This window comes from Thamnophis sirtalis, unplaced genomic scaffold (assembly GCF_051295495.1).
Source record: "Thamnophis sirtalis isolate CommonGarterSnake01/CBP01778 unplaced genomic scaffold, rThaSir2_p1.2 scaffold_1, whole genome shotgun sequence".
Lineage (NCBI taxonomy): Eukaryota > Metazoa > Chordata > Lepidosauria > Squamata > Natricidae > Thamnophis > Thamnophis sirtalis.
The window spans coordinates 150812742-150833181 of record NW_028261381.1 but is presented as its reverse complement, the minus strand read 5'-3'; the positions used below and the strand labels follow the sequence as shown (position 1 = coordinate 150833181).

The 20440-nt window shown below is 37.3% G+C and overlaps 2 protein-coding genes across 6 annotated transcripts in view; both read right to left on the bottom strand.

The window, feature by feature from the left end:
- Positions 1-354, bottom strand: part of CCDC175 (coiled-coil domain containing 175) — a 62014-nt gene extending 61660 nt beyond the window's left edge. For both annotated transcript variants that reach the window (XM_087727711.1, XM_087727732.1), the window contains exon 1: positions 261-354. In XM_087727711.1, coding sequence (XP_087583837.1) covers positions 261-342 — 82 coding nt within the window. In that variant the 5' untranslated portion in view covers positions 343-354. The remainder of the gene's footprint in view (positions 1-260) is intronic.
- A 2553-nt stretch (positions 355-2907) lies between these two features.
- Positions 2908-20440, bottom strand: part of RTN1 (reticulon 1) — a 114129-nt gene continuing 96596 nt past the window's right edge. For all 4 annotated transcript variants that reach the window (XM_087727683.1, XM_087727688.1, XM_087727696.1 and 1 more), the window contains 6 exons: positions 10726-10933; positions 9593-9731; positions 7410-7479; positions 6562-6608; positions 5220-5278; positions 2908-4341 (listed from right to left, as the gene is read on the bottom strand). In XM_087727683.1, coding sequence (XP_087583809.1) covers positions 4299-4341; positions 5220-5278; positions 6562-6608; positions 7410-7479; positions 9593-9731; positions 10726-10933 — 566 coding nt within the window. In that variant the 3' untranslated portion in view covers positions 2908-4298. The remainder of the gene's footprint in view (positions 4342-5219; positions 5279-6561; positions 6609-7409; positions 7480-9592; positions 9732-10725; positions 10934-20440) is intronic.

Sequence of the window (20440 nt, the reverse complement as noted above, 5' to 3'; positions counted from 1 at the left end):
AGGCAGGAGAAGGGAGGGGGGGCAACATTAAGACATGCTGAAAAGGTGAGCTGGCGAATCATTCCCTTCTCCCAGTCCGAGGAAGCAGCGATTCTTTCTCTCGCTCGCTCCCCGCGGGAGCACCACCAACTCCCTTCCCACGTTGGAGTCCCTCTCATTCCCACTTTCAAAATGGCCACGAGCCACTCTCCACGCGCAAGCTTCCAATCCAAACACGGGAGCCTCACAGCTCTGCCAAAACAACCGCGGAGAGCGCTCACCCACGCCATGCAGATGCTTCAGCGCCGCCGCCGCAGACTCGGAACAGCGGGACGAGTGAGGAGGAGGAGGAGGCGCCATCATCCCCACCCCGAGCCAGACGGCGCGGGCGGTTACTATGACAACCGCAAACGGCTGCCCTGCGTGTCCCTCGCGAGACGCTCCCGGTGTTGCTGTTCCAAAGCCGCCGAGAAAAAAAATGACACGGGCGGATTAAAAAAAAAAAAGCTCTTTGTCTTTCAATTATTATTTTTTTACTCCCCTCCCTTAATTTGCAACCGAAAAACTGCAACACGCTTTTTGGGGGGGAGGGGGAATCGGAGGCGTTTTCAATACTGGAGAAGGGGGGCTTTTAATATTTTTATTGAAAAAAACCGTGGAATTCAATCAGTTATAAGCATGTTTTCCTTTCTTGCGTTTAAATAATTACTTATATCAGGGTTCACTTAAGTAATAATAGTGCGCAACTAAAGGCATTTTTGTTTCCAGATAGTTGCTGAAATTGCAGCATTGTTTATGTGATTTCCTATGTCTCTATGGTTAATCTAGGAATGAGCTGAAAAATGATAAAATGGGCATTGCACAGAACTGTGAATCCATTTTTAGCTGATACTTTTTAGAAATGCAATCAAATCCATTATACTTTGCATAAAATCCGTTTTAAAATGATAGTTACTTCAGTGGTTCACCTAGGCACCTTTGAGAAATTTATTCGAGAGTGGCCCTTAAGACTAAATGAATATGATCAACAGGATCTTTAGGTAGTGTGCTCAAAGTCAAACACAAACAATATAAATTATTAAAAGACTCAGTAAAAATAATAGCTAAAATTACCTTATGGGCCAAAAGCTTGCCAAAACAACACAACTTTGACTATGGAATGTCAGTAGGATATTGCATTTCAGTTCTTCTAGGGAGAGAAAGAATGGGGCTGGTGCTGAGATGGTCTATTATCTATTACAATCCCTGGGATGGGTGAGTGTGTAACAAAAAGATCAAGAAGCTGTCTACAGTCAAGTAATTTATTCCTTTGCATGCAACACATATTAAAAGGGGGTGAGCTCCAGTTGTGCAGGCACAGCTGCCATCTTGGCTTTTTCATTTCTCTCTGGATATTCCTGTAGCTCATATACCTCCGGTGGAGGGGGAACCCACAATAGGCCCTCTTTGGTGGTTATATCAAATCAGATTTTCGTATTAGACGCAGACAACATGACATTTCAGGACTCTTCTGTACCAACTGCTAACTAGAGACTGCTGATGCTTCAAGAAACAAAGGACATGAACATTTCTTATTACCTTCAGCTGACTTTCATCCTACTGTAGATGTAGCTTGTGCACATGTCTTCCTGTTTTGTTTCTGCAGGGATGCTCCCTTATACTGGTTGACACGTTTAATGCAGTCTCTGCTGAATGGCATGGAGGTACGTTTGCTGATGAGTTGCCCTGTTTTTGTTGGCCATCTAAGGACACAGTAGAGCCAGCTCTGGTTCCAAATGATTTGGGGGAGTTGTTTGCCTATTGGTAGTAGGAGGATCAGGGCTTTCCCCACTGTACCAAATTGTCATCTCTTCCACTTGTCAACCAATAGAGGAAAGGTTATGGAGGGAAAGAAGTATAGGAAGATCTTTTGGGTGCCAGGAAAACCTTATTCCCCTTTCCCTCCCCACCAAAGGGAAAGAACCAAAGGGATAAGAAAAGAAGTTGATAACCAGTGAAGAAATTTTAACCATATTGTCAAAACGTGTGTAATCTAGAGCAGAGGTCCCCAGCCTCTGACCAGTGGACTGATCTGTATCCTATTAGATACTGGGCCACACAAGTGGCAGCAAGTGAACAAAGTTGCATTTGCGCATCTGCAAGATCTAGGTTGCGTGCGAACCACGACCAGTCATGCCATGAAAAACTGTCTTCCATGAAACCAGTCTCTGGGGCCAGAAAGATTGGGGACCAGTGATCCAGAGCATGGGTTGAAAGTTAAACCATGTTATATTATACAGTTGAAGAAACTTGGGGAAAATGTTTACAGAATTTACAGTATTCAATGGATTTACATCCTTTCCCTCCAAAACTCAAAGTTTAATCCCCAGTTTCTTCAGGTAACATCGGGAAAAAGTGATCCTTTAACCTACTTCCAGTCAATGTAAACAATTCTGAATTAGACACACCCATGGTCTGGCTCATAAGGCAATTTTTCATATTCCTATTTTACAAGATGGGATCTTTTTCTTGATAAACATATGAAATTGTCCAATTTATTAAAAAGACATGATTCCAAAAACATTTAATATATTCTTGAGACTGCAATTCTATGTTTCTCTCAGGGGCCCACTGAGTCACAAAGCACCAATGTGACAAAAATGGGCATGTCTATTGTACTGGCATGTATGTCTGAAAATCTTATTTTTCATAGCAATCTCCAGCTCCAGTTATGAACTGGCTCCCTTGGCAACTGGAATCAATAAAACTGGATTTGTGAAAGATATTATCTAGTCCCAGGGCTGCTCAGAAAATGTTACCTGTCAAAGGCAGATTCCTCAACAGAATCCAAGAGCTATTAGCAATTTTGTGATAGGCAGAAAGCAGTGCAATATATAAATTCATAGTATTTATGTGATGAGTGTGAGCAAAATGGCAAGAAGACCTTCCTTTTAACATTTAGTAACATTTATTTCTGCATTCAGTATCAAGTACATAAGTGCAAATATTTAAGAATCCATAATTAAATCCTACAGAGAATGTCATACAAATTTGTGATACGCATTACAAGCTGGAAGTTTTAATTTTCCCATACATGTAATCAGACCACTGATCCTTGAAGAGCAAATTAAAAACAAAAAACCAAAAAAAGAAAACAAAACAAAAGGTACTGGGTGTGTAGGTTTTATTTTCAATTTCGTAAGAGAGTAATACAAAGTGAATTATGCCATTTAAGTACTGATTGCTCCTTGGCTTGTTTTTTTTTTAATTAGATGTGCCAAAAGAGAAACAATGACACTTGAAGACTCAGTCTATGATTCTAAATAGTCAAGATAAAGCCAACCAGCAAACCCAGTGGACATAGAAGCAAAACTGCATCAGTGCACTAAGCAGGAAAGCCCTAGCCACATGTAACATTCAGAGTTATTTAAGCAATGCTGATAGAAGAAATAATAGTAGTAGCACTAGATAATAAAAAATAGAAAGTTCAATAGTAACTTTAGGTTCTCACCATCATGCACTTAAGAAGCAACACAAGAACCACACCTAAAACACTTTTCTCTTTACTATACTTTAGTGCTTGACACACATGATTGCAAATAGTCTAAGATAGTACAGAAACAGCAGGAGAAGTGTGGGGGAGAGAAGCTGTTTCATTATTTCACATCTCTGAGATCATGGTGTTTGAAAGAAAGAAGAGTGAAGACAAATATAACACGTTCAGAGCAATGATGTCATTCCAGCAGCACCCTCACTACATTGAATCCAAACATTCTTTCCCCCGCCTACCCAGGATGGAACTGGAAAAGAAAAGAAAAATAGTTCTGCAAATTTGAAGCAGAAGCTGGCTGTGCACAGTGCTGATTGGCTGCTTTCTCATGATGTTACCCAAATGTTCTCTTTGCAATCCCTAAAATAACTTTACATTTTCAAAGAAGTGGTATGTTGTGTGGATATATAGCTAGCTATATAAAAAAGAAATGAACAAAAAATCATGAACATTTTTGCAGTGCTCTCATTATTTTGGATAGCTGGAAAGCCAGCCTGAAAAATAGGGAAGAAGAAACTAAAGGCAGGTAGCTGAGCCCATTTTCGTGGCATTTATTCCTGTTGTTTTGGTTGTGAATTTCAGAGAAAGCCAGGCTCAACCTAGGATTATGGGGCATGCTGCAACACAGAGTTTTTCTATTTTACATCTGCCTTCACCCAGAGAGAGAGAGAGAGAGCAAGCAAGAAAAAGAGAGATGAATAATAAATTATAAGTAAAAAGAACAGAGCTGTTTTCATCCCAGACTCTCTTATCATTCACTCCTGTAGTTGATAGATTCTTCTTGCTACTTTTACTCAGCCTTCCTCTTAGCGCCTGGGATTTTTGCTTGGATTCTGGAGGTTGAAAAATAGGATTACAAAAAAAACAAAAACAAAAATTAGACATGCAAAATAGCTATTTCACTACATAATTAATTTTCTCTGCTTGAAACTAATCCTCAGGTAGAATTTCTTTCACTCAGAAGCATTCATTGTGAACTACAGTCATCATAAATGGAAAGAGCTTCTTTTCTATTTAAAACCTAGATGGTTTCACAATATCTGAGGAATCTTTTTTTGAATTATTTCTGGAGCATCGCACGCCCCTAAAAGAAAGTACATCAACAGATGAAATTTAGAGGAATAATTATTATTATTTTATTTTATTTGAATTATTTATTATAGGAAACATTTTGCTATAGATGTATAAGGAATTTTTTAAGGAGGTCTTGTCTCTAATAGTTGTAAAGAAGGTGAATCACAAAAGATTTTTGGGAAATTTGGGGCATTAAAAATAATGGAGTGGTCTGGAACAATCCGGAAGCATATGATCAACCATAGAGCTATAGATATCACTCCTTCAATAGCCAACTTAATGTAATATTGTCATTATGTCCTAAATCAGGACAGAATACATTTTAAATCCTCAAGAAGTACTCCACACATTACTCAAACTGCAAATTGGAGCCAGATGCGAAACTGACTTCAAATTAAAATACAGATATTTTAATACCTAACCTCAGCTGAGGTAAGGAAGAAGTCGCTATCCAAAATCTTTCTTTATATTAGTTGTTTTTTGGGGGGGAGGGGAGGGGTAATTTTCTTGTGGCTAAGCATTTGCTACCCTAACTAACTATAGGACACAGAGTTCTGTGTCCCTAATACTAATCATATAGAAATCTAGCAAGTATTCTATTCATCCTGGTATTAAATAACTGGACTACAATACTCACTTTGCCACAACAGTATTTATTTGGGTCCTCATAAGCCCTAAGTATTGATCAATCTGTGCCTGAAAAAGAAAGAAGAAAGAAATCAATGGGAACCAGCTATATTGATGTATGCATTATTATATTTTATAGAGGTGATTTTACCAAACTCTTAACATGTTTGTCTGCCATACTCTCCAAGACAATTAAAATTTGCAGCAACCTTTATGAGAATATTGTTGCAATCAATCAAAATAGGAAAAATATACTCAGTATCAAGTATAAATTATTTTCTAATCCTATGGATTATACTATTATTAATGAATTAATTATTAATTATGCATCAGGGATAAACCAAAACCAGGTGGCAGGTAATAAACAAATGTAAAAAAACTGGTATCTGAAGCTGCAATCTTGTAATCATTTACTTGGGAGAAAACAGACTGAACTCACAAATTGACACTTAAAATGGCAATATACAGAATCTAATGGGAGAAGATTTCAATCTCCCAGATAGTCTTATTATAGTAACTATTGCTGAATTGCAACTTCAAGGAGACATTCAGTATCAAACTACAGATATATGAATTATCTGGAAGTTCATAGATGAACCAAAATGAACTAGCACGATTTTATCCCATTATCCATCCACACACTAGGATGCTTGTACTCTTAACTCATCACTTTGTGAATGGTAATTGAGATTTTTTTACATGCATTAAGTGTTAAGATAATTATCATGGTTTATATCTTCAAATTTAATTTCTCTCTTTTTTTTCAAGAACACAAGAGACATACAGATATGTTTTCCAACAATGAAGTGTGTATAAACAAACACACATGCAAACATGAACCAACAATTTAAGGTATCCTGCTGTATTTTTCAAGTGAACTTTAGTCCATAAAAGCTGATACAAAACAAAAACCTGGAAACATTTAAAATGACACAAAACTATTTTTGCTACAGTAGACTAACATGATATTTCCTGGAATCTACCAGGTATGCATTGGGGGGGGGGAGGGCCAAGATGGCAATTTTAGCAATGCAATCAAAGACCACCTCTGGGGCTATGCATGTTGCCTCATACATATATATGACAGGGCTTTTATGGGCCTATCTCAACCACCATCATGAGTCTGTTGTCACCTTTTACACTTTTCTCCTTGTAATCCCAAACAGATTTTACAACTGTTCAAACAACACAGGAACTTGAATAACCTATGCATGTACAAAGGTATCAGTGGGACAAATATGCATATTAAAAAACTGATAATGGCTACTACTTATCTTGCCCCTAGCTCCTTATCCATTTATATAGGTACTACTGACCAAAATGAAATCCATAAATTAAACTTTCTTACATACCTGATACTTGTCATATACAACAGGTAGAGTAAACATTGAGACCACAGCTAAACAGAAGGAGAGAAAAAAAGCTTTAAGCATATTTGCAAGTATAGTCTACACTTGTGCTCACCATTAAAAGGCATAACAAAGCTGAAGAATGATTACTATTCCTTTTCAAGATTCTACTATCCTATTTTGGTAACTAAGTTATTTCTTAAAATCAAAAGTAGTTATTGTTTCCTGAATTCACAGGATTTGACAGGTCCCTTCCTTGCTACATTATTGTAAAAAATGGTAAATTACGCTCATTAACATATATATCCTAAGCTGTAATTAATATTGATGTAATGCGTCTTTTTCAATGAATAGTCTGTTATCTAAATATTAGACTGCTAATGATCTTCAATCAATACTGAACAAATAATCATTGTATTGAAACAATGTGATGTATGAAGTATGAAGATGTACAATAAGCCAATATAATAATATACAGAGCAAATACAGAGGATGTGATAACATGATAATTATATTATATACTATTATAATCGTACTATTATAATTACTTTAATAAGTGAATCTTAGAAATTGAGATTAAGGGAACTGAGGAAAAAAAGAAATTGGAATATAATGTAAGAATAAAATCTGAGTCTCCTGAATTAAAACTCTTATCATCATTATGGGCATACCAGCCATGAAAATAAATTTGAAACTAGCAGAAGTGTTAAACAACAAACATGTACTTTCAAGAAATTACCAAAAAACAATAACAATTGACAAGAGAGAGGGACATATTTGACTGAAACTGTTCAATCTATTTTGACCACAAAGCTATTGTGATACAAATTAAAAGAAATGATTAATTTTACCCATTATCAGGAGAGTTAGGCCATTGAAGAGAGCTCCAACGTAAGTCAACAACCACATTAGTACTGCAAACTGAATTGGAAATAATACAATAATTAAAATTCCACAATCACACTAGACTACCAACATAAGAATAAGTGATATTGGAAAGTTTAGATGTACTACTTCAGTTTGTCCATTATTATTTAATTAAATACATTTAATTACATTTTTAGATGAACATTCTGGTGTAACCAAAGCTTTGTGGTCAGTAGTTAATAGGGAATAAATCTATTTATTCAGCAGTGGTTCCCAACCTTTTTTTGGCCATGCCCCACCTAAGCATCTTTAAAATCCTGATCCCCCCGCCCTGTGATATATAATTCTTACTTTATGCAAAAAGTGAACTCTACCCAGGGAGGAAGCATAAAAGGCCATTAATGTGGTTTAAACAAGATTCAAATTGCCCCCATTAAAAATTAAATTGCCTCCCTATGGAGCATGGGACCCACATTGGGAATCACAGGGAGGGAGGGAGGGAGGGAGGGAGGGAGGGAGGGAGGGAGGGAGGGAGGGAGGAAGGAAGGAAGGAAGGAAGGAAGGAAGGAAGGAAGGAAGGAAGGAAGGCATTTCCTATCTTTCTGAATCATTAGAGCTATATAATTCCCTCACATTTTTCTCTCCCTTGCAAGCTAAGGAAGAAATGAAACTATCGTGTTACCAAGTAAATTGGCATTTCTGCGTTATTGCAAGAAGATGTGATGGGGAGCTAGCTTAAATTGAGCATGGTATCTCAAGAAATAATATGGCCATTTGTACATATTTAACTGACTTTGGGATTGCATTCTAAATCAGATACGTTAAATTCTTGCTTGCTTTTAAATAATGTTAAATGTTCATCCAATTTCTAGAAAATAATTAGTTTAATACTCTATTATAATTATACCCTAAAATTTTAAACTTCCACTTTAAATATCTCAGGTTGCCACAAAGAAGAGGGAATCAAACTATTTTCCAAGGCACCCGAGGGTAGAACAAGAAGCAATGGGTGGAAACTAATCAAGGAGAGAAGCTACTTAGAACTGAGGAGAAGTTTCCTGAGAGTTAGAACAATTAATCAGTGAGTGGAACAGCTTGCCTCCAGAAGTTGTGAATTTCCCAACACTGGAAGTCTTTAAGAAGATGTTGAATAGTCATTTGTCTGGAATGATATAGCATTTCTTGCCTAGGTAGGGGGTTGGACTAGAAGACCTCCAAGGTCCCTTCCAACTCTGCTACTGTATTGTATTAAAAAGCCCTAAATTTTATTCCTTTTAACTGAAAGCTAGTGTGCTTTGTGGGTATGGACTAGGACTCCCAGGCCAGTGGTGGGATTCAAAATTTTTTACTACCGGTTCTGTGGGTAGGGGAAGGGTACTGTAAAATCTCCATTCCCTCCCCACTCCAGGTGAAGGTTACTGCAAAATCCCTATTCCTTCCTGATCAGGTGGGACTTGGGGGACAGAGAATAGATGAGGGCGGGGCCAGTCAGAGGTGGTATTTACCAGTTCTCCAGAACTGGTCAGAACCTCCTGAATGGTGGGGGGGGGAGACACTCTCTAAGAACTGCCTTGAGCTACTTTAAAAAAATGGAATGCTGCTTATTCATGTTCATTTTATTCATGCATAAATAAAATGAACATGAATGAAAAACAATGTGAACTCTGGGCTCTCAAATCCTAGAGTATGTTGAGCCAGATTTTCAGTGTTTGGAAAGGGAGATTTGTAGCCTTTTTTTAACCTCAAATTCTGTAGAAGAAGAATGAGTTTGGCAAAATTAATGTATCTGCTACATGACAGAGTTTATAGAACTGAGGTTTTTAAAGCACATTATGACACATTCTGAGAGCTAACAAGAAACAGTGCTGGAAAAAAAGATTCAATTCAAGCTGATTGCAATAAGAACTTATTATAATTTCAAACAGATCTTATTTTTAAGCATCAATCTGATCACTATGATACCTCATGACATTAAATCCTACTTGTTAATTATATATTGATTTTCTTAAAATAAATATTTTATTTACCTCTCCAGTACCAGCCATGATAGTATCCTTGGAAAACCTTAAAGGAATTAATTTGAGAACTCTGGCAATGTAGCTCTTCCATCACGAACCTGAAATTTTCTCTTCTCTAAATCCCCATGCTTGTTTGGTGGGTCACCTACCTTTAAGGAATCTACCAGATCCTGGACCAGGAAAAGCCGCCTAAGCTCTTTGACTGTGCTGTTCACATAGAACTGGAGGCAATCTGTGTATTTCTGAATCTGTTCCTGGGAGAGAGACATTTCCATTTCCAAGTAGTTTCTGTTGAAAAAGAAAAAGCCTAATTCAGATTTTATGAGCTGAATTCTTCTCTCTTATACAGAATCTTTGGGTTGCAGCAGTGGTGAAATTTGATTCTTTTTACTACAGGTTCTGTGGGTGTGGCTTGGCAGGCGTGGCAGGGGAAGGATACTGCAAAATTCCCATTCCCACCTGCCTCTAGGGCCAGCCAGAGGTGGTATTTGCCGGTGCTTCGACCTACTCAAAATTTCTGCTACCGGTTCTCAGAACCTGCTGAATTTCACTCCTGGGTTGCAGACTAAAACATGCCAACTATAGGGACAGCCAGCCTCTTTGATCATATTTCATTTATTTGCTTAAATTCATTTCCCTCTTTTTTATACACCATATATTCTGTTTAGAGAAGATAGTTTTCAACTGGACAAAAAAGTAAAGAGGATAAAGGATAATTTCAGGGGCAAATTCAATATAATTGGACCGAGAAAAGCCTGGACCAATAAAAATATTACTGGCTATTCACAGGGCTGGTATCTGATTCCTGATCCATACTGCCAACAAATTTTATATATTGTATATGATTGTTGTCCACATGAAGTTGATAAAAGCTTGAAGAAGGATGGATCTTAAGGTTTATCATCAATGATACTGGGCAACTTTTCCTCCTTAACAATTTTTGTTTGGATGAAAGCAGTCAAATTTAATGTTTAGATTTGGGCTGTCTATAAATGAGGCAGGAAAACCATTCTGGAGGCTTTTTGCCTTTTGATTTGACTGATCCCACCCAACCAAGCTCAACAGTTGGCCAGTTAAATCTTAAACACTCACATATGGATATCTAGCTCAAAGGTTAATGTGAAAAACTAGTGATTGCTAATTGAGTTGGCAAACAATTCAATTATATTCAGTCAATTCAAGGAATGAAATGGGTAATGATCAAAGTAGGAATTTATTTCTCTAAAAATACTTTAAACTTTTTACCAATCGTCACACTTAGAACCAACCAGAGATCACTCACTTGAATGGGTGTCCTTCATCAGTTTTTTGCACAGCCTGTAGCACTGATTTGTAGATTCTGAAGCTGATAGTGGCCGAGAGAGCTGCTAATGCCAAGTAAGCAATTACACTGACAACACTGAACTGGGTTAGGGAGAATAATAACAGCAGGATGCTTCCAAACATGATCCCAGTCTGCTTGATGTCACGCCAGTATAAGAGATCAATAGCTGGAGGATGAAAGGCAAACAATAAATTCTCCAATCGTATCATCAGAGACTTCGATCACAAATAAATGCATATTGAACATTATGGCAAAGTTGCAGCCCGATTAAATGATTATAGAAGTATAACGAATGCCTAGCAGTCCAAACCTATGCTATGCCTACTGAAATTAATTTGTGTTATTTCATTGGTAAGATAACCAAGATTTTAATACCTTTTTGTGCTTTCTTCTTTTCCTATGCTTTAATGCAGGAGTGCCAAACTTGATTTCATTGAGGGCCGCATCAGGGCCAGATGGACATGGCTAGCTTGACATCACTTGTGTCAGGAAATACCTGTGATGGCCCAGGCAAGACTGTGGGCATTCTCCTGCAGCCCTCTTCCAGCGAAAACAGAGCCCGGAAGGGCTGCGTGTGGCTCTCCCAGGTTCTGTTTTGGGGCACAATGGCCTCCCGCAGCCCTCTGCCAATGAAAATGGAGCCCGGAAGGGCCACGCACAGCCCTCCTGGGATCCATTTTCACTGACAGAGGCACCATGGACCAGTCCTTCACTATTTCCATGGTGTCCCCACAAGACTTGAGTTTGACACCCCTGCTTTATTGCATAACATTATTTAAAAAGTGTAAATTCTGCTTGCTTAGGACATGAATTCTCATGGACATTGGCAAACTATTTCTGTGCTTTCAAACAATAATCATTCAGGAACACAAAGAGCTAAAAGGATGTATTTAAATATGCTATTTAAATATGCTATTTACTTGCTTTGTTCTGGAAATCAGCATATTTTCCAAAAAAGAACTGTGGGAGTAAATTTTGATTGTTTAATTAAGGGCGAAAATATCAGGAAACAGGAAAACAATAAAGATTGGGGCTTTTCCAGAAATAGTTTTATTGAAGATAAAAATTTAACCATTAACTTCAAGACACACTTTCAGGGAAGTTTATACAGGAAACTCTTGACTGCTTATGGATATGAGGAGATCAAATTACCATGAAATTGTCAAATTTGTGGATGTTGGAAAATGCATTGTCTACATGAATAAAGCAGGAGGACCCACTACACTAACAATATAGAGAGTAGAGATGTTCTTCAACTTAACTGGACAGAGCACCTTGAAAGTGGGATTATTGAATTAAAAAAAACAGTCAGAGCCTATGTTCCAATACAGTATCTGTGGACACCCATGTCCATTGATATGTGCTTTAATTCCTATTTCCGCCTCCTCCAATAATTTTTATTTGTATATTGTGATTCGTCATTTTATTAAGGAGGCATCATGCTCTTAAAAGATCACTAACCAATTAATGAAGTTGCAGATTTCGTATTAGATTAGGCTATGATGATCAGGACAAGTTTTGTGAATCCCTCGGAATTCAATAATTTAGAAGGAGGGGGGAAGCAGGCATAACTTTGCAAAACCTTTGCAAACACTACGCATAATTTGCATCAGTATGGTATTAGATTTCTACTGAAATAGCAATAGCAATAGCAGTAGACTTATATACCGCTTCATAGGCCTTTCAGGCCTCTCTAAGCGGTTTACAGAGAGTCAGCATATTGCCCCCAACAATCTGGGTCCTCATTTTACCCACCTCGGAAGGATGGAAGGCTGAGTCAACCCTGAGCCTCATAGCCATTGTTTCTTGATATACATTTTATGCAAAGTATTATCTTACTTTGGGGGGTACATATCCTTCTTTAAACAATTCTATTAACTTAGGAATCCTGACAAACTGTCTGCAGCTTTGTCTACCTGTCACAATTCAACTAACGATTACACGTGGCAGTGAATTAAGTTTGCAAAAGGAGGTCAGGATGATTTACTGTGATTAAAATTGTGATTGAATTACAAAAAAAATTAACCCAAAGGGAATATATCAATCATGCTCATCCTGACATTTATCATCCCAGCCATTTCTTGAAACTAAGACTGTGGAAGCCTATTTTAATCATCTGGAGCCATAAATTGGTTATAGGAAATCTAACCACACTTCGTGATGTTTGTGAATCATCCACTTTGTGGATCACAAATGCAAGTATCTCTCTCTCTCTCTCCCTCCCTCTCTCTCTCTCTCTCTCTCTCTCTCTTCAAATTACCTCATGAGCATAATCAAAAGGAATAATAAAAGAACAGAATACAGCAATTAACAACAGCAGTAAGAATAGATAACCTTCCCCTCAAAAGATACATCTAAATGACCACCCTTCTCCATCTGTTCTAAGCATGGCACAAATATGTCCCATGAACAACCTTTTTCTGCCATATCTCAGTAATGTTTCTTTCACTCTGTCCTAAGCTCACAAGTGGGACATATTTAAGCTACCCATAGTTGCTCTGATACATAAGAATTTCCCCCTCTTAATGAGGTAGACTTTTTTACCCACTAATTTGGAGATAAATCAGATGACCAGCAGTGAGATGAAATAAGCAACAGAGATGGTTAATAAAGGGCAGTAGGGTATGATAGTTGTATAGTTTTCTCATTACTCAAGAATGATAGGTTTTTAGTTAATGTCTAAAGGCATCAAAAGGAAAAACTAGTGTGTCCCTGAGAAGATCTTGTCCAATATACCGAGTGATCATGCCAAATATTACTTCAAGACACAGAGACCTGCTATCTCTGAACAAATACATGGGATTGTGTGCATTTATTTATTTATTACTAGCTGTTAACCTGGTGCTGCCTGGGTAGTTATTTACCCCAACCCTCCTTCCATGAATATCACTGCAATTTCTAATGTTGGATTTCCCCTCTTACCAGAGGAAGCCCTCTTATGGAGTACTATGAAGCTGTTACCATGACAACTCCACAGTGCTGTACAGTAGAATCCATTTTAAGGCAGTACGGTAGAAGCTGTTCTAACACACACTCCGAGGGGTGTTTGGGGTATCTTCCCCCCCCCAAAATATTTGTTTCCAGAGGGTAAGTCATCTGTGTACCAAGTTTGGTTGAAATTGCTTGAGGCATTCCAGAATTATGCTGAAATATACACAGACGCACACAGCCATTTTGATAGGTAGGTAGGTAGGTAGGTAGGTAGGTAGGTAGGTAGGTAGGTAGGTAGGTAGGTAGGTAGGTAGGTAGACAGACAGACATAGACATAGACATAGACATAGACATAGACATAGGCAGATAGATAGATAGATAGATAGATAGATAGATAGATAGATAGATAGATAGATAGATAGATAGATAAGACTGCCAACTATTTTGCCTAGATCCATTTATTGATGTACTACATTTTATACTATCCATATGATCAGATTGATGTGGTGTACAAAAAACATAAAAATAACTCATACAATAAAATATAACCAATCCATGTCTAACATACAGTAATATCTCCAATCACGTAGGAAGACATGAAAGAAAAAAATGGCAGGCAATTACCATTATATTCAAAAGTCGCTTGTGTAAAATTGTTTCCATAGCGGTGCAGAATGTCAGAAACGGGGGCACCAAGGGCATCATTAGGGCAAGGTATTCCAAACTGCTGAAGCTACCACAGAAAAGCCCTGCTTTCTGATCTACATCCCTCTCACCCCCCCCCCCCAGATGATTAGAACTTGAGTAAGTCCACTCTCGAAGGTCTGAGAGAATGAGCAGAATCATTTTGGAGAAATATTCTGACCTAAGCAAGGAAATTATCTGGAATATTAAGACGCTAAATGAGTCATCAGAACTACCTTGGAAATTACCAGAACTGCAAACAATTCTGAGAAAGGAGGGGACAAGGCATTTGAATGTCCCAAATGTGCTTTTTCAAGAGGCAACGGGGCTTTCTTGAGGTTTTTTTTAAAAGATGTTTCATTCCTCATCCAAGAAGCTTCTTCAGCTTCTTGGATGAGAAGTGAAATGTCTACAAAGAAAAAAAAAAGAAAGTCCAGTTGCCTCTTGAATAAGCACCTTTGGGACAACCATGACCTGGATAACTGAGAATCTTCATAAACAAGGCATCTTAAAGATTATTTCCTGCTGTGATCCCGGACTCCTCTCGTCTGTCTGTCTAGAATCTAGATTGAGTAGGGACCAAGAAGATTGCCTAGTCTGGCCTGCACTCTGGACCCCCTTGCCAGTGTCATTTTTCTGGGTTCGGATAGGTATCTACTACTACAGGTAGTCCTCAACTTACAACAGTTCATTTAGTGACCATTTCAAATTACAACGGCACTGAAAAAAATGACCATTTTTCACAAGTACAACCATTGCCACATCCTCATGGTCATGTGATCAAAATGCTTGGCAACTGACGCATGTTTATGACAGTTCCAGTGCCCCAGGGTCATGTGATCACCTTTTGTGACCTTCTGACAAGCAAAGTCAATGGGGAAGCCAGATTCACTTCACAGTTGTGTTACTAACTTAACAATCACAGTGATTCACTTAACAACTGTGGCAAGAAAGGTCGTAAAATGGGGCAAAACAAATGTTTCACTTAACAACAGAAACGTTGGGTTCGAATGTGGTCATAAGTCGAGGACCACCAGTAGTAGGCAGCACCACCAAACCAGACATTTCCCCTCCTGAGTCACTGGCTGCTTAGCATGCATAGAGAGAATGAATGAGCCATGGAAGAGTGGATGTTATTTGAGAATGCAAAGAGGCATGATATTAGCGATGAGCCAGTTGACAACATATACAGTATTTAGTCTTTGAAAAGGCTTTTGACAAAATCTTCCACTAAAAATTTTGAGTAAGATTAGAAGTTATATTTTAATAAGGTAGGAATGTAATGGTCTATGGGAATGTCCTCGGGAGAGAGGAGGAAGAGCTGCAACTTGGTTGACAACCATCATGCAAAAGGTATCTCAATCCTCAGAAGGAAAAGTAGGGTGGGAAGCATCTCAGAATGGTCCTTCCTATTTTTGGAGAAAGTGAAAGTAAAGAAGCAGAGAAGTCCTTTCAGACTTGTAAAATTCTATTACTGTAACTTTAGAATAAATATAGTGTTAATAGTCATGGTTTGTGCTTCCTGTCTTGGCTACTCCAAAGAGCTGATATGGAGACAGATTGCAGTGGGCAAGGACAGAAATGGACCAAGGAGAACAATATATCTTAAGTCCAAATCAAGTAGCAAATATATGCAATGTAGTTCTGAGACACCTCCTTAATTCACAAGGGTATAAAAAGGGGATGAAGTACATCGCAATCAGACTTGCAAAATTTTCAATAAAAGTAGTTTTAGCCTTCCTATGGAGGTGATTCTTGGTCTGGTCTATTTGGTGGGACTGACACAGATAGTAGGAACCAGGAGTAAATGGGCATTAAGATGTTACTTCAGGAAATAGGAGGACTCTCTATAATATATTCTAACTATTCCTAACTAAGTAATATGTTAGCAAACTACAGGTGAAACTCGAAAAATTACTAATATATGAAATAGACTCATTACATACAAAGCAAGATAGTTCAAGCTGTGATTTGTCATAATTGTGATGGTTATGGCTTACAGCTCATGAAACCCCCAAATCCACCATCTCAGAAAATTAGAATATTGTGAAAAGGTGCAATATTCTAGGCTCAAAGTGTCCCACTCTAATCAGCTAATTAAGCCATAACACCTGCAAAGGGTTCCTGAGCCTTTAAACTGTCTCTCAGTCTGGTTCAGTAGGAATCACAATCATGGGAAAGACTGCTGACCTAACAGTTGTGCAGAAAACCATCATTTGCACCCTCCATAAGGAGGGAAAGCCTCAAAAGGTAATTGCAAAAAAAGTTAGATGTTCCCAAGTGCTGTATCAAAGCACATTCATAAAAAGTTATGTGGAAGGGAAAAGTGTACCTGGGCCCTAAAATGTGTCAAAATCTCAAAGGCGGTACATGCATGTTCTAGGTTCTCCAAATGATTCAAGGAGTGCATAGAATTACCATCTAACTCTTCTATGTCAAACCTTCCCCAATGTCCAACAAGTGGCACTAATTTATTTGTTTTGTTTACAGCCTTTTTCACCCCTTCTGAGAGTTCATTGTGCACGCAGTGTCCCCATCCTTCTCCTATAACAATTCTATGACATAATCTTGGCTGTGCCAGAAGGAAGAGTTTCAAATTATGCAGGGAGTTCTACAGTCAAGCGAGGATTTGAATAAGGTCTTTCCTGATCCAAATACCATGCACTACACTACAGATAATATTTTGAAAACATCATTGCAAGTGAGCTTGGCATCTGGCTCTCATTAAAGGGAACCACGAGAGTTGTTATTTACCACTTTAGCTTATATACCTTTACCAGAAATTTGACACACAGCAAGAAAAGCTTATTCCAGATCTACACCAGAAGATTAATATTGATTATCTACTGCATATGGAAATGTTGCTGGAGCAGAAACGAGGGGCTAGTTGAATAGCTCTCAGAGGTCTTTTCCCCTTCTCTCTAACAGTAAGCGACATTCAGCATACAGCAGAATTGGGGAGAAAAGGCCTGCCAAACCAGCAAGTCTCATTTCTGATGTGTGAATTCATGAATCTGAAGAAATGAAGAGGACTACATGAGGCTTCTGTACAACACAGACAAAGTTCATCTCCCTTATGAGCCTGTGTACCATAGAGACAAGGCTGAACTTATGAAGCTGCGTAGACAGAAAACACCAACAAGCAAACTGCTCTGAAAATTACTAGAGAGAGAGACAGACAGATAAACAGACAGATAGATGGACAGATGGTGGATTTTTACTTATACTTAGCACAAAATATAACTATGACTGAGCTAGAGAGCAGTAATTAATAACTGGTATTAATTAATTTGTAATGTTGGCTGGTCAGTAAGGTACAAATAGCTGTTTCTTATTTGGGGAGGAAGAAGGGTATCATCAAGTTGAGTTTGACTTGTGGTGACTCTATGGGCAGTCACTTGCCATCAGAACCCATTGTGAAATATGTTATTGTACATCCTGGTAGGCAAAAAGGTTTCCAGAAAAGCAACATAGTGTAGCCATGTAAGATTGGAACCCACAAATGACCAGCAAACTATTACTGTCTTGCTGAGGCAACCATTGAGAAGTTATGCATTTTTCTAAGAAAAGAATGTAAGAACTGAATTAAAATATCTTTTCCTAATCATGCCTCACTGAGCAATGTATTTGCTAACAGTTTGAAAGGATGATGCATTGATTCTATCTGTGGTTATTTTAAAACCAGTCTAGTAACAATGTTTGAACATCACATGAAATCATTACAAAGTCTCTGTGCATCAGAAAATCTTAGGTCATCTAGTAAGTGTTGTTTATGTATTTGGAGAAGATGCTAAAATAATTAGGCAATTACTATTATGCTACCTCTGTATTCTGATTTTCCTCCAAGACGTAAAATTCTTTTTAAAAGTAATCTATCCTTATCTATTGCTACTAAAGCTCCACTATGTGTCTGTCTGTAACCTGAAAACCCTTCCTTCACTTTCAATTAATTGTAACAGTATTTATTCAACCTTGCCTATTTCTAATTTTTTTAACTTTTATATATTGTTTTTATATTTCATTGTACACTACCCTGACTCCCCTTCTGAGAGAAATGTGTGGTTCAAAATGTGAAAAATAAACAAATAAATAAATTTTCAGTTAGCCCGAATAATGTATTATAATGCAACAGTTTTTGAATCAAATGACCTCCAATCTGCTATGTTAAAGAATATGTACAAAATCTGGGACCTCTTATTACCACTGAATTGAAATTTCAAGGATCTTCAAACCAGTTGTATTTGCAAAGTTGTTGCTACTGTAGCATCCAGATGGGCAGGCACAGTGACATGACTGTAATTTCTAATGTTCCTTGGCAGCTTCCCATGTGAAAAGTCAATGGGGAAGCCAGCAGGAAATTGGAAGTCATTCCCACTGCTTTCTTCTTCATCTCAGGTCATTTTGTTTATCTCTTTAGGTAAATAGATATTGACAAAGAATCACCCAATGAGTCATAGATTCTGTATCCATAGGCTTATGGATTATAATTGTAGGCTCTATGGATTGTAATTTTGATACAACCAACCCTATTTGCCATAAAGCCTTAAATTTATGTTTTTTGTTTGATTTACTGTTTATGATACTGTTTATGAACTGCCTGGAACATTGTAGGCACTCAAACTGTCTTCAGATCAATCGGAATTATATTAAGTTAAAAAAGCAAAAAGGATTTTCTCAGAATTTAAACTGTAGATATTTGTTGTTTCTATTCATTGCTTGTTATTCATTACTAATGTTTAGAATGTTAATGTTTTAATGTTAATGTTTTAACTATTTTATTGTAATATGTGATGTTCTGGAAATCCTATATTTGGAAAAGTTTATGAAATCTTCTATTAACAATGCATGAATAAATTAATTTCTACAGGGTTCAGCAAAGATAGGATTGCAATCATGCAGACTTTGGGCAAAATCCTATCTTTTACCTTCCTGGCTCCAAGATGTTTAATCAAAGCTACTATACAATCATGATCAGAAAGAGACTGATAACCCATTTCCTAACAAATATTCTTAAAAGTTAGTCAGCAAACGTTAATCAGTTTGTTAGAAATGTTAATTGGGAAAAGTGCTCCCAGAGTTATGATTTTTGATTTTCAGAGGCTAATAGTTCTCCTATAATTACTGCAAAATCACATTATATGGAGAATTTGCATAACATGCTGCTGAAATGGAAATCAGTACTATATGAATTTGATATAAAAATAGAACGCAGAATATACTGAAAGGTAGAAATTTGGAAATATCAATAAATAAGCTTTAATCATTTAAATTTCAATGGATTAGTCAATGGAAGATTAATTATAGAAAAACAATTTTAATAGCTGTGATTGTAGACCAAGAATTAAGGTTTTTATCTACTGACATTTTGGCTTCATTATATTAAATATAACTGGCTGAGGAGGAGGAAACTTTTGTTTAAAAAAATAGATGACTGTTTTTATTTAATTTTAAATTCTCAATTCCTTGGAACACTTTGAAATTATTTGGAAAATTGCAAATGAAGTTTTTAAATCTGCTAACTACAAGATTGGTTGTTTCAATAACCAATCCATCCATTAACAATTACTTAATCTAGCCTTGCCAAACTTGGTACTGTTTGGATATCTTCTGATTATAATCATTGTCCCAAGCTATTCAATATAACAAAGGTAGAAGGAAAAGCGGGACAGATGTGTGTTATAACATTTACTGCTGCCATAAATAGCCTGAAGATACTTCATTTCATTTGTGCATGTAGCGATAGAGTATGTCCTTATTGGTTGCAGATAAATATCTCTTCTCCATTTTGTTTCTATAGATCCTTAAAATTCTAAAACTTGCTTATAGTTTAAAGCAATATAGATGTCTGACAAAAAACGATGTTTGGAAAGATGTTTTCATTTGAATCCAGTTCTTGAATATCCTAAATCAAATCTTTTCAGTGATGCAATAACACATTCAGGTTTTTGATGGCCTCAAACTGTCTATCAAACTTCAATGTAACCTGAATTTCTACCAGGATGCTATTGTATCTATTTCAATCCTTTCAGGTATAAGACTGAAATTTCAACAGATGAGC